We start from the raw sequence: 14365 nt of genomic DNA, 5'->3' as shown, positions 1-14365 counted from the left end.
ACCAGAGAAGAATGACAATCCCAAACACGGGAACGCAATGAACTATTGATGGTTTGGCTTTCAAACCTGTTAAAAGAAGTTCTTAAATTTCTAACAAGATACACGGAAGATGAATCTTAAATCTCACAATAGCAGGTCAATAATTCACTCGGGCAGGAGTTGTAACCTGGTCTTAAAAAAAAACCCGAAACCACACACAGGATGGTGTTAACATCTTATTTTGCAACGATGCTGAATGACTGCTCATAATTAGACTATAATTGTGATTTAATTGCGCTGTAATCTGACTGGCCATAAAGAGGGAGCCTGGAGTCCCATCTCAATGGGTGGAAAGATTAACCTTATTGTGGAAAACATAATCCCATTTCATGCCATTAAAAGGATCATATTAATTCCTGAAAATTTTTATAACAGCAAAGATGTGGCACTTAGGCTCTAACGTCCATCTCTGGGGTGCTACCTCACGGCTCCGGAGAGGATGGGTGACTGGTTTGCCACAAGCAGGATCAACTTCTAAATCCTGAGAAGTACCACACACTAAATTCAGGCATTGTAAAGATAAGGTCTTCCTCACAGCTGTATTTTAATACACAGACATAGACATTTCATGACTACTAATGCAGTACTACTTTAAAGAAAGATTACTGATTTGTAGTAAAATATATTAGAAGTGATGTGAAAGAGATTCTGCCTTTTTTTATTTTACGTTTCAGTAGTGACCAGCCCTGCGCAATGCTCATCCCAGCGGGTCGGTGTTGAAAACAGGCCTTATAAATCTAAAATGCATGAACGCCTCCCAAGTTTTCAGATGGCAAATCTTTCACTCCACTTCAAATCCACTTGGGTCCGAAAAGAATTTGGGTCAAATGGAAAAACGACTTACAGAATTCACCGTGCAAGTGACTGGCACTCAGCTAAGCAAAGGAAAACCCTTCTTGGAGCTCATGCATGACGCTGCAGAAGTAAACTAGGAACAGCAAGAGCTCACTCTCTGAACAGCTTTTCCCTTCGCTGGCCCATCGGCGGCAGCTGCCTGCACGTTAAACCGAACGCAAGCTCTGCCACATCTCAGGGAGGCACGCACGCACCGGAGCTCGCTTTCCGTCTCTGCGATGCCAGGCACCGGCATAACCTGCTTAGCGTGGGATGTTCAGGGTCACCCACTAACAAAGTGACATTCTGCTTCCCAGTGTTCGCTGAACTACTGAACAAACAAATATTTACAGATGCATCAACTTTTTTTTTTTTTTTAATGTTCTACCAAAAAAAAAAAAATCCAAGACAGCAATTCTCTCACAAGCTCTCTCTCAGGAAAATAAAAGGAAAAGGTCCAAATACCAGCTTATGCAAACTTTTTGAAAGAAGTTGGTTTCATTCGGACTAGTACATGTAACCGATTTCAACATTTCATGATCACCTCATATAGCAAATGCCAGCCTGACATTGAAGCGTGGAGTCACCGCACCGTATTTCGGAATTTATCTTAGGGTCAAGTTAATGTTTGAAACGAAACAAATGCAGCTGATAGCGCTGGGTAAACAGTGACCGTTTCTGTTTGGGATCACGTCTGTTCCTGTTTGCCCTGTGTAGGGCTAAAAAAAAAACCACCACCCCACAACTCCTCCCTACTGCGGGATCATCCCAGCTGCAAAGTACTATGAAAATTATTAATTGCATAAACTGCTCTTAACACCTCCTGGTTTCAAAGCAATTGGTCATTTAGAGCTTGGGATCCTGAGACTTTTTAGGGAAGAACTAAAAAACAATTTAAAAATAAGTGTACAAACATACTAACTTTGACAGTTTCCCATGCCAAGCATCTGGCTTGGTACGATTTGGCACAGGTCATCTAACCAAGGAGCAAAAAAAATAAAAGGCCACAATCTGAGATCTCTCTGCATGTGCCCATCTCTCACCGAGGGAGAAAGAAAACCCAGATACCTTGCCTTAAACAAAACACGGTCAATTTTTTACAGACACAGCCTTAATTCTTCCCTTGTGAAGAACAGTATGGTAAACTTTTGTTCTGTTGTGCTGGACTCTGTTAATCAAGATACATAAGATGAAACAGTGTGCCCGATTTTATTATTGATTTATCCAAGTGAGCTATATATTATCAATTTATCCAAGTGAGCTATTTTGAAAAACGCGAAGTGTATTCAAGGAAGGTACAAGATTCACAATACAGCCAAGAAATTTTGTGTTAAGGCAATGACAGCTTTACACAAGAATATGTGACCATTGCTCCTATAATTCAATCTATCAATTCTATGTTCTCAGACCAAGTAATAATAAAAATGTATTTATTAACTCCACAGGAGTTAATTGCCAATTTCATCAGAATTTAGACACAGATGTAAGATGGAAACAGTCAGTCATAAAAGCACTACAAGTTAACTGAGGTTTTTTCACACATTTGACAGTTCTGAAAGTTACTAAGATACATGGCAGCAGATTCTTCCTCTCTCTCCCCAAAAACCAGGCAACTATAGTGGTATATTTTTTTCTCAAATGTAATACCAAAAAAAGGTGCATATGGGGAAAAGAAAAGGAAAGCTTCATTAAAGTTCTTCAGCTTTCCTCACTCTTTCTCACGGGGTAAGCGAAGGACCAAGAAATCCCATATGAGCTGTATTAAATACTGTTATTCCAATTAAGCAAATTCATATAGGTTCCCCCTTTTTGTACTTTGTGGGAACCTATTCAAACTTATGACTCACAAAAGCAAGAAAAAATATTGCATGTGAACCTATAAGTCTATAAACCCTAGTTTAATGACAAAGCCCATACATAGCCTATTCCATCTATGTTTCACATCCTTGTCCCTCGTCTTCCACTAAGTGCAAGGCCAGAACAGTTATTTTCTCTGTTCGTGCTTGCAAATGACTGACTTATTTATAGTAAATTTCCTGTTTTTCCAACCTTGTAAATGTCATACAAAATAGACAAGGCAATAAAACATATACATTTCCAGGCTAATATTGCCCTAGCACTTCAGCACCAGTCAATTAGGCACTAAGAACTGGGAAGAGGAGGAGAATCATAGTTAAAAATGTGTTTACAATCTTATCTTCACACTCCTTCGCTGTCTGCTCTAGTGACACACACCTCCTGTTGAATGACAGTTGCCATCCCCATAACGAGATTTTTAATCAACATAGAAGTAATGCATTTTAATTAAAACACTCTTCTCTTCTACACTTATGATCCTGATCCACGAGGGAGTTCCCTGCTCTGCGCAGAACAGCGTGCAGATGCCAGGCTATCATTGACAGGCACAGGGAACTGCTTTCCAGACCACAAAAATATTTAATGATTTTAAAAATATATATATTTCTATTCTACATTCCTGTCTAATAAAGCATTTTAAAAAAATAAAAAGATGGAGGGGAAAAAAAAAGGGAAACTACATACAATCCCACAGTAACCAGGGGCTTGGTTCTCACCTCTGGATGATGATGGTCCAAGGTTCAAGTGCCTGCCCTGACTCCACGGAGTTTTGAACCTTTTTTCCCCAAGTTCCAGGTAAACCCAACCAGTATGCTAAAACTCAGCTCTCTGCCCCTTGTTTTGACCATCTGGGAGCTGAGACACATTTACCACTAAATTCTGTCGTTTCTGGTATATTCCCACGACATGGTTCTATTTAGATTAACTAGTGTTTTCAAAATAACAAAAAGTTTAATCACAAGTTGCTTGGTTGGGAAGGTGTTTTTTTACACACCTTCCTTCATGCACCAACACCGATCACATTGCAACATCAGAAGCTGTATTTTAACACTTCTGCTAAAACAATCAGTATGCAAAAAAAACCCTGCCTAATTTCCTCATACTTTTCTCCATGCTTTTCTCCCCCTCCCGCCTGGGCAGAGAAACCGGCAGGCTCAGTTTCCCTCCCCAACTCCCAGTGAAGTGGAGAAAACACAGCAGGGAAAATACGCTTTTGTTTAAAGAAAACTGGTTTTGTTGGGAGTTTGACACTGTTTGCTGAAATATTTCTACTGACTCTTGGAAATGACTAACAAGTAGCCGTGCTTCGGTACATCAGCTCCGGGGCAGTTTTGAGCTGACATTGCCCCTGCGGAAGGGGAGCAGGTGGCGGAGGGGACTTGCACAGCACAGCTCAGCTCCTCTCCGACACCCCATCGCTGCGATCTGCTCCGACACCGGAGGTTTGAAGGATGGCTGTGAAACAAGTGCCTGCAGCCCTCCAGCTCAGCTCATGGGTGAGGTTAGGGACAAGACTTCAGGTGACGATCCTGCCAGTCTGCCATAAATTTTGTCCGCAGCGACCAGCTGGGTTGAACCAAGTAAAGAATAAAAACCCTCTCGCACCACCAGCCACAGCAAAACCCCCAACTTTAGGATGTATACATGTCATAATGACAAACAAACTTTTCCCTAAGGAATCTCTTGGGCAATGCGAAGAAAACTTCCCTTCCTTCCTCCACTTGGAGCTGACCCCCGGGCGCTCCTCCACCCCACACACCTACAGGTGTGCGGCTGCAGCCCCACTCATCCTGCCCATCCAACCAACCTCAGAGCAGCTGCGGCAACGCTAACAGTTTCCTGGCACTAAATTCAAGTCCTGCCCTGGAAATTACAAGCCCATTAGCCAGGCCTGTTACGCTAACCTGTTGAGCGACTGTTGCGTGTACACGGATGTGAAGTGGCTTTTTTTTTAATCTCACATGGGAGGACTCTTCCTATCCTCTTCCCCAGCCAAACGGGAGAGCTACCTGTGCATGCCTTCACCTGTGCGCTGCAGGGCTGGGAGCACAGATGTGCCCTCACCTAGGGCAAACCAGGGGGAAAAAAAAGGTGACTTTCAGCCAGAGGAGGGGACTGCCCTCGCAGGAGGGTCACAGCTTTTCCCTTCCCAAGGCAGGCAGCCGGCAATCACATGCTGCACTTCTTTAAACAAGACTCCAGTCATCACCCAACAGCACGAAAGGATGCTCAGCTGCTGGAGGAGGGACTCTCTCCCACATTCCCCCAGCTGCGGGGTCTGCCTTGGCCGCTCCAGGGGTCAGCCCCGGACACAGGGCTCCCCCCGATACCCGTGGGTGCCCCCGCAGGGAACGCTGGAGGCTCCGCGGTGCCTTAGGGAAAGTCTCACGCAATTGCTCGCCGTGCTTAACGCAGGCCAGAAAACTGCAGGGAGAGCCCAGACCGAGTCAAGACGACAAGGTGCCAGTGCACAAGTGCACAGGGTAAAGGTGCGCACACGAGTGCGTGCAAACCTACGCGCACAGGCACACGCAGCGTGTGACTCCTTTCGGGGGCCTCCGTTGCCCCGAAGGGCTAACGTTCGCCTCTCCCTTCCGTACCGCACTCGTCCCCTGGCCACCCGGCACCACCACCTCCGCCTCCCCCGCGGACAGCCCGGAGAGGGTCCGTCCCTCCGCGGCCCCGCGCCCGTCCCGGCCCCGCTCGCACCTTGTCGGACGGCTTTCACCGCGATGGGGTCCTTGCAGCTCCGGATCACTTCCAGCACGTCGTAGCGCGGCAGCCCCGAGACGCGGACCCCCTGCACCTCCAGCAGCAGCTCCCCCTCGCTCAGCGCCGCCTCGCCGTCCCCCACCACCGCGCCCGCGTAGGGGAACTCGCCGTGCTCCGCGCCGCCGAGCAGGGCGAAGCCCAGCTGCCCGCCGGGCCCGCGGGTGAGCGAGCACTGCCGCACCCGGCTGGCCCAGTGGTTCTTCTTCTGGACGACGCGCGACATGGTGCTGCGCGGCCCTCCGCGCCCGCGGAAGCGCGGTAAGCAGGTGCGCAGGGGGCGCCGACCCGCTGCCTCATAGACCGCGCCGCGCCGCCGGCCCCTCAAGCCATCACCGCCGGCGCCGCGCCCCGCTCCCGCCGCGCGCGGCCCGCATGGCTCCGCGCCCGCGGAGGGCGCGCGCCCGCCTCCCGCCCTCCCCTCCGCGCCGTCCCTCTCCCCTGTTATTTAAAAAAGAATTTACACAAAAAAAAAAAAAAAGCGCTGAAAAAGCAAATCCGGCTGGTCCTCCCCCTCCCGCGCTGCTGTTTTGTGTCGCTGCCCCTCTCCGCGGGCGCTGCGCGGGGCGCGGAGGCGGCGCGCGGCGCCTTTAAGGCGATACAAAGACCCGTTTGTTTTGTTACACTTCGGTCCGTCCCGCTCCGCCGCGCTCCGCGCCGCCGGCGCAGGCGCCCTGGCACACCCCGCCCCGCCCGGCCCGGCCCCCGCCCGCTCCCCGCCCCCGGCACGGCCCCCCCGCGCCCCACGGGCGAGCCCCGGGCCGGCCCCGCTCCCCCTCCCGGCCGCGGTGCCGGTGCGCGCCCCGGTTCGAAGGGCCCCGCTCCCACGGACAACTTTTCCGAAGGGAAAAGTCGGTGCCCGCGCACCCCGGGCGGAGGCCGGGGGAAACCCAGCAGAAATAATTCATCTGGGAGAAGGGGCCGGGGGGCGCAGTCGGGGCTCCCCCACACCCGGCTCCGCTGGGAGCTCCTCGAGAAGTTCAGTCCCTGGAGATGCTCATGTTTCGGCGGAAGAGGAATGGTAATCCTTTGCTTTCCCGGGAGGATTTCTAGGATTTTGCAAGTTGCGAACCTCTGGAAGCGCTGCTCACCTGTGCTTTCCAGGGGGTTGTTACAGGAGAGGGCACGATGAGGCAGAAGTCCCGAGGAAAAACTTGCACAAGCCTGCATTAAAATGGTATCAAAGCGCTTGCACAAGGCTGAGTTAAAGCCGTGCTCGTATCCTTAGTTCTCCACTTCTCATTTTTTTTAGTGCTTGAATTTGCAATGTTAATAATGTTCTCATATTTTATTTTCCCCATGTAATTGTTTAGAAGCTGGACAGGCCTATAGCGAGGTCTGTCTGCTGGGGAAAGGGACGTGCATCCATTTGTTTGCCCTTGGCCACAACTCTTCAAAGTTACCCAGAACTGGTACAAAACTCAAAAGAGGAAAAATAAGTAAGCGTGCATGTACCAGCTGTCCCTTCCAGGTCATGCTCCATGCTTCCAAACCTGAAAGCCAGGCCTCATTTTGAGCAGTCTTATGCATGACCGAACCCCTTCCAGCAAGGAATTCAGTTGTCAGACGTGTGCGTGCCCTATTTTGCTGCTAATCGGGACTGAGAAGTGACACAGGGAAACAAAGAGCCTGGTCTCGCTCCCTGCGCTGCCCTAACGTGCGCTCTGCCGGTACAGCCCGCAGACTTTTGCTGCTGTCCACGTTGCTTTCTCATCACATCTTTCAAGCCATGCGTGTACCGAAATGATCTGCGATGCAGGAGAGCCAGCAGGCTCAGGGAGCCCGTGTGTGATAGCCGAACATCCTCCGGTGCTGGCCAAGCTGATCAGCTCACAGACGTCAGAGAGGTGACAGGGGTACCTTCCCTGCCCTTACACCTGTCCTAGATGAAGTAGGGAAGCCTGTCCTTCCTCACACCCTGCATCCCCATCACTCCTTTCCCCCAGCTGAGATCTCTCATACGGCTGTTTCGTATCCCCATTGCTGCAGGCGCTGCTCTGCAGCCACAGAAGCCGTGGTCTCTGGCCCAAGTGGCACAGCCACCTGCAGGCAAGGGAACAGAACGTGTTGTCCAATGTCACATAGCACAGCAGTGAGTCAGCTCCATCCCCTGTGCCTCAGGCACCTCTGTCCGGGTCTCCATGGGAAGCAGAGGGGATTGCCAGTGCTCAGAAAGTTGGAATAAGTACCTGAGCCCCTTCCAAGGAGCGGGGCAGAGCCTGCCTTCCTGGGTATGAAGGGCAAATGCAGAAGTGGACTCATGAAATTCAAATTACCCGCTGTGTCTAGCCCTTGTTTTCTTCCATCTCCCTAAGAGGGTTCTCTCCAGTTGGAACTTCAATACTCAATTTTCACGCTTAAAGCTGTGCTGATCACCTATGTTTGAGCAGCGGCAACTGCCTTATGTCTGCTTTTGCTGGCTCTGTAAATTTGTCACTTTTAGGATCACAGCACGCTTTTTACTATACCTTGACCAGTGAAAACTGGATCAGTGATCGGGCTAAATCCCCCAAGGAATAAATGCTCAGGAGGCCCACGAACCCTGAGGAGCAGCAGCATGGCTAGCAGGGAAGGGTTTGTATCTCATCTGCACACCAGCTGATAGTTGTGTCACATGTGTGAGCTCAGAGCGCAAGGAGAATTTTGTTCACAGCTGAGAGCTGGGTGTGACGTATTTTCATCACCATCATTTTGCAGGATGTGTTATGTGACAGCTCTGCTAAGCTAGAATTCATCTGGGATCCATGTGAGTATCACATGAGCTGTGGCTGCCCTGAATTCTTACAGAACTACTCATGCCTCATGGAAAAATTTTTGAAAAATAGTATTTAGAAAAACAATTTTGCTGGTAAGATTTATGAGACGACAGATTTCCAAAGGCCATTTTCTGTTTGCCTACAAACGCTGCAATACTAATGCAAGTGTGAACTGTTCTGGTCGTAATCCTAACACCTTACTCATGGCTGGGCCACTGTGTTCCCAAGATTGTTCTTGGTGGTAATTAACAAAACCCGCAAACCTCAGCCAGAACTTTGTCTCGATTTTAAGATTTTCCCTTCAGTTTTCTTCCGTGACAAACTTCCTACCATTTTATCTCCTAGTTGCATCCAGTAAGGACCAGTTGGTCAAGCCAGTAGCCAGGATAGCCCTAAATCCTGGAAGCTGGCATGACCTGTAACAGCTCAAATATAGCCAAGATTTTTCATTGTCCTCATTCCCCACCCTGCGACTGCCCAGCACCTTACTGCTGCAACGAGATGATTCCAGAACACAGCTGCTCCAGCCACTTCTGTTGAAGGAAACCCTTGGTTAGCCATTAACAGTGCTGACCTGTGGCAGGCCTGCTCCTGCCCAGAAGAGTCCCTGACACCAGCCCGGTAGATAATCAGGTCATTACACCCTACAAAAACCTGTCTTTGCATTTCAGCTGCGCAGCGCAGCCTCTCTCCCAGGGGACGGTGGTCCTGCCTTTGCAGGGAACCAATTCAATGATTAACAGACAGTCTTCATCTCTAACAACTGCAGTTCTAATAACAATACCCTCCTTTTTGCAAGGGTCTCTAAGCGATTTATAAACATTAATTAAGGAAGCCTCACAGGGCACCTGGGGAAGAGCTGAACATTAACACGGGGCAGGGAGAAGCTCGAGCACATCCCTCGTCCGAGCAAGGTGGCTGCAGCCATCCCACCTCACCTGCAGCTGCTGGTCCAGCCTCATCTCACGCGGGATGGCACGCTCTGAACAGCTCACAGCCCACGACAGCACTATAGAAGCTGATTCGGGCTGGCTCAGAGCTTTCAGCAGAGCCCGATTCCCTTGCTCTTTTGTCTACAGTCGCCGTGGTTTGGTGGCCCATCTGTTGGCAGCCTCTACTCTGTTGGGATGAGTGAGCTGGTGCTTTCTTCCTCCTTCAGAAGGTGCTCCACATGCTTTGGGCTCCGCTGCAAACACACGACAACAGCTAAAATGGTTCTTTCAGATAGGATATCAACCTGTGGTCTTGGTCTCATAAGCATCTCTGAAATTTCATGCTGTGTCCTGGATTTTAAAATGGGTCAAAGCTCCCCCAAAGCATCAAATCATTCTCTCAGATTTCATACTAAAACTAGAGAAAACCAGTTTTACTCATTTTGGGATGAAAAACCACGTCTAGTCACTGAGAATGTTGTGGGTTTATGGCAGTACAGGGCCATGCACTCCCTCCAGAGAGCACAAAAAAAGATGACAACGATTAAAGCTACAAACAGAAGTACAGATTGTTTAATACAGCAGAATTTATTCTTAATTTCCAGCTAAAACCCAAACCCTCAATACTTTGACATCACAGGCCTCAAGGCTTTGAACGCCCGAGTATGTGGATCTTGGGAGAAAAAGAGACTTTAAACAAGGTCCAGCCTTTCAGACGTTGAGGTTTCCTGTTGGTACACTCATGCTACCAGCATCTGTCAGTAGGAAAACCATGTATTTCCCAAACAGGAATTGTTGTTCATAGTAATCCCGCCTAACCTTTATCAGAGAAGAATTTTTTGTGTGGCATCCAGGGTTTCTGGACAAGCTCATACTGCTCTCTGGTAGGAAGGAGGAGCTGGGCTGATGCTGCTTTGATTCCTGGCTCTGGCAAACGTTTCAACTGATGACCCAACTCCAGGTATCAATTGAACCCTGTATTTTGGAGAACCTCCCAAGTGTCAGGACACAAGCAGTTCTGGTTAGAGCCACAGACCAGCCAGCGCAGACAGGTACTGCCCAAGGTCGTTTGCAGAGCTGGGCCAGCAAGCTCCATCCTCAAAGGCAGCACCTTGCGTGGGACATCTCCAGCCTCCCACCACAGGGTGGTTGGATCCCCATCCCACGGCTCACTCACCAGAGTGCATTGGTGACCACGGGATCCTAAGAAGAAAAAGGCAACTCATCCCTTACTGGGATCCCCTGTGTCACCTTCCTCTGCAATTTATTTCAATAATATCACACACAGTGGAATATAAAGCTGAAGATCAATCTCATAACTATATTAAGACACTCCGGGGTGTATTTTATAGGGCCATTAATATACTTCTTGGGTGGTTAAAGTCACCCACAGCATAAATTAATGGCTCCATAAAACATGCTCTGTCATATCCTATGGCTTAAATAACACACAACAGGCCGGGTATATCGGGATGTTGGGTGGAAGCACAAGGGCACAGAGTGACCACCTGGCAGCAGGTACGCCCTCCCGCGGATGCTGGCCTTGGGGTGTCTTACAGATAGCACGAAACCAACAGTCATTTTAAAAAGCAAGGTTCTAAAAAAAAAAAATCCAACACAATTAAAAATTGTAGATCTCATTAACTTTCATTAGCACTTGTGCTCCTGAGTTTATTAGTCTCTTTCAAGCGCATCTTCCCTGCAGAAGCCATTGCTGTTCCAGGATATGATTGCTGTGGGTGCGGCTTTTTGGCAAGGAGGGAATCAGGCTGCTCCCAGCCTTGGAAAGCTCCCGAGAAGTCCGGAGCGGAGGGGAGAGGGCACAGCCTTTTGGTTAGAGCAAGGATCAGATTGGCTTTGCAAGGGAAGCTGAGCCTGCCACATGTTTCAATTTTTATCTATTTCAGGCAGATTTTGTGGGAGATTTTTTATGGTCTGGTACACATAGGAGCATTTCCAACTACTATTTCCAAAAAGGAGAAAAAAAAACTTAAAAAAAAAGAAAAAGAAAAGTCTTGGCTTGTTCTAGTCTTTCTTGACTATGATCTAGTCACAGAAGGAGCAAGTTCCTGCCCCTAATCTGGTAGATATTAAGTCACATTCTTCCCTAGGAATTTTTCTTTTGCTATTTTAATGGCTCCACATGAGTTACCAGAGACTTTTCAGCAGACAATAGCTCTGCCCTGCTAAGATAAGCTATCCCAATTCATCTGTCTCAGCTGATCAACCTCCCCCTTTCTGCTTCTGCTGCTCAAAAAGGAAAAGGGCTCAGATTTGTGCTGAGCTCAACTCAGCCGCCCAAGGCGCCAACACTCGCCCAAACTCATTTCAGACCCCGAGCGCCTGATTCTCTCCTCCTTTGTTACCCTCCTCCTTCCCTCTGCAGATACACAGAGAGTCACGAACTCCACCACCAGCTCTGCTGAGGCTAACGGAGATGCCATTCCCTGTCCTTCCCCTGCTTTCCACACAGTGCCACGTCCCCATCCCATTCTCTGTATCTCCTCTCTATTTTCTCTAAGTATCTTCAACGCATAAAACTTGCTATTCATTCCCCCCAAAAATCTTGAAAACTAGCAGGAGACAGCTAAATCAGGAAAGACTTCTGCTATAAGACTTTATAGCGCCATAAAGAAGAGGCGAAGTCTGAACCTTTCAAAGATGCTGCGTGTTGAGTAAGTTGATAGTCCCTTGTGATGGATGTGTATTCGAGTCTGATGGCTTAAATATAGAAAAAAAAGAGGAAGAAAAAGCTTGGAAAAACTCACCTCTCCCCATAGCACAGCCTGGTTCAAACAGCTTGTGTGAAGCTAATTAAAGGTGTCAATCTCATGATTTGGTTTGACAATAAAACTAGCCACAAAGGCTCAGCTTCCCAAAACTAACTGGCACATAGGATCGAATCAGTGCCGTATCTTGTCCACCAGCTCCACTATGCAGGTTTTTTTTCCTCAAAAATGAAGAATTGAAGCACAGAATATTAATAGCAATTCTGTGTACAGAATAAACAGCAGAAATCCCTTCCCACCCAGTAGAAACTCTAAATGGGGAAAAAATTTCTATGATTGAGAACTGATTTCATCCTTACAAAAACTTTGCCCAAGTACCCTCAATAAGATTAAAAGAAATACATTAATAAGTAGCAGTAAGGCACAATGATGGGACATGCCGAGGTTTTGGGAAGGAGTTCCTCTGGAGTGGTATCGATGCGCTCTTCCTTCAACAGTCAGGAGTAGCTGGGAGGTCCCTCTCTGGGTCATAATTGCAATTCTGGCAAAAGCCACGACGGACGAGGCAGCAGCACACGGCACGGCCCTGATCCTGCAGCCATCTGGGGACTGGCTTTACTTTGCTCATGAGAGTAATTTACAGGCATCAGACAAGCCACATGTGTAAGGCTAAGCATACACATAAATGTTCTCAGAAGCAGAGCCAATTAACACACCACAAGATATCACTCAGTGATTTGGAAGACGTACAAACCCTGTCTTGCTTTTTGAAGCACTGAAGCAGAAGAATTCATGGCAGTGTCTCATGCTGTATCTTCACAGAAACATCCCTGATCAACTTGCTGCTTGCTGGTCCCGCAAGAGCATCTTTATGCTAAAGCAGCATCTACTGCACGTACGAGCTTGGACCAACAAAAGCAGCGTCTTGGATACAAGGCGCTACCCCCGCAGTGCCATACCGCCTATGGAAAGATTATGATCATCATTACTATTTATATATAATAACAGCCAGAAGCCTTGGCTGGGATAAACGGCTCCCAGGGCTAACTCGGCCAAACATAAAGGGAGACGTTCCTTTGCTCCAAGCAGCTCCAGAGAGGGATTTGGGGCCTGGGAGCAGGTCAGTGGCAGTTGGGATTAGGATTCCTGACTCCCTGCCTGGTGTCCTAATATTAGCTCGCATTGTCTCCCAGACCGTCTCGTCATTCTTTCACATGAACCGCAGGCCCGAATTAGCATGTCTCGCTGCATAATCTGCCAGCCCGTCCTGTGTGCTAAATTAGTCGGGGACTGAGCAAACATCATGGGAACAGCTCTTGTATAGCGTATGTGGGCTAAGTTATTCTTACAGTATTGTTTGCTCTATATTTCCCTTGCATCATCACAGAAGTATGATGGGCCAGATCCTGGAGCTGTCGGCTATACGCTCGTTCCTGCTCCAGCCTGGCGTTGCTCTCCAGCGAGGCGCAGAGATGAAAGCCGGCTCAGCGACGGCTCTGCTAGGAGCCAGCTTTGGGAAGAAGTGTTAACAAAGAAACTCCAGTTGGGTGGCAGATGAGCAGACCAAGAAGCGAGCAGCAGCGCTAGGGCTTGTACGACCGCCAGCCCGTCCTCGCGGCACACACTGGCCTCCTTGGTGTGGTATTTACAAGCTTCCTTCCTCGTTTTGTATTCAGCGACGTGCTGATCGGTTTTTTGTCTACCACGTGGGCTTCTTATCTCGTCGTGCCCTCCAGCTGCAAGCTCAGGGCTGTCCATAAAAATACACTGCACCCAGCACAACGGGGCTGTGGGCTGATGGTGTTTCGAGTCAGAGCCCGCAGCGAGTTTCAGTTGGCTTCAAGTCAAGCTCCTCCTGCTACCAGGGGCCGGTGGCATTAATTTCCACCACGTTCATTATCCTCTTGGGGAGCAACCCCCACCTTTAATTGGAAGCAGAGAGATACGGGGCAAATCACAACAAATCCTGTCTTGACTCTGGGTCACTCAGTAAACAGCCACCACCTCCTCCCCAGGTAGGTGAGTGCTTGCAAGGCGCGGAGGGTTAAGTGGAGCAGCAGGTAAAATGAGAACGGGACGGCGTGGGAGAACCTGGACCTCTGGGCGACCAGTCGGCCAAGTCACAGGACTGGTTTTATAAGGTGTGTGCAGGGTCTTGGACAGCAGCAACTGAAAGACAAGCGACTCATTGAATATTATCCCTTTCTGGCAGCAAGATCAGCGCAGTCGATTAGCTGTAAAATCTGAATCATGTCTCTGGCAGTCAGGCTCAAAGAGGAAGCAGCTCCACCTTCCTGCTCTGCCCAACAGAGGTCAAGGCGTCCACTGCACGGTTCTGCTGGCAGCAGCTTGCCAGACCCGTCATGGGCAGCCACCTCAACGGAGATAAATCAGGATATTGCTCCCGACACACAGCAGGAACAGCTCAACTCCCAGTCCTCAGCATGAG

At 48.9% G+C, this 14365-nt stretch overlaps 1 protein-coding gene across 4 annotated transcripts in view; it reads right to left on the bottom strand.

Annotated features, from left to right (window-relative positions):
• MAGI1 (membrane associated guanylate kinase, WW and PDZ domain containing 1) overlaps window positions 1-5881 on the bottom strand; it is a 356176-nt gene extending 350295 nt beyond the window's left edge. For all 4 annotated transcript variants that reach the window (XM_075158690.1, XM_075158691.1, XM_075158692.1 and 1 more), the window contains exon 1: window positions 5440-5881. In XM_075158690.1, coding sequence (XP_075014791.1) covers window positions 5440-5725 — 286 coding nt within the window. In that variant the 5' untranslated portion in view covers window positions 5726-5881. The remainder of the gene's footprint in view (window positions 1-5439) is intronic.
• Between the last annotated feature and the right edge of the window lie 8484 nt (window positions 5882-14365).

The sequence above is a fragment of the Calonectris borealis genome, chromosome 10 (genome assembly GCF_964195595.1).
Source record: "Calonectris borealis chromosome 10, bCalBor7.hap1.2, whole genome shotgun sequence".
In the NCBI taxonomy this organism is placed as follows: domain Eukaryota; kingdom Metazoa; phylum Chordata; class Aves; order Procellariiformes; family Procellariidae; genus Calonectris; species Calonectris borealis.
Note: the sequence above shows the minus strand (reverse complement) of the source record. Positions and strands in the feature narration are given on the sequence as shown.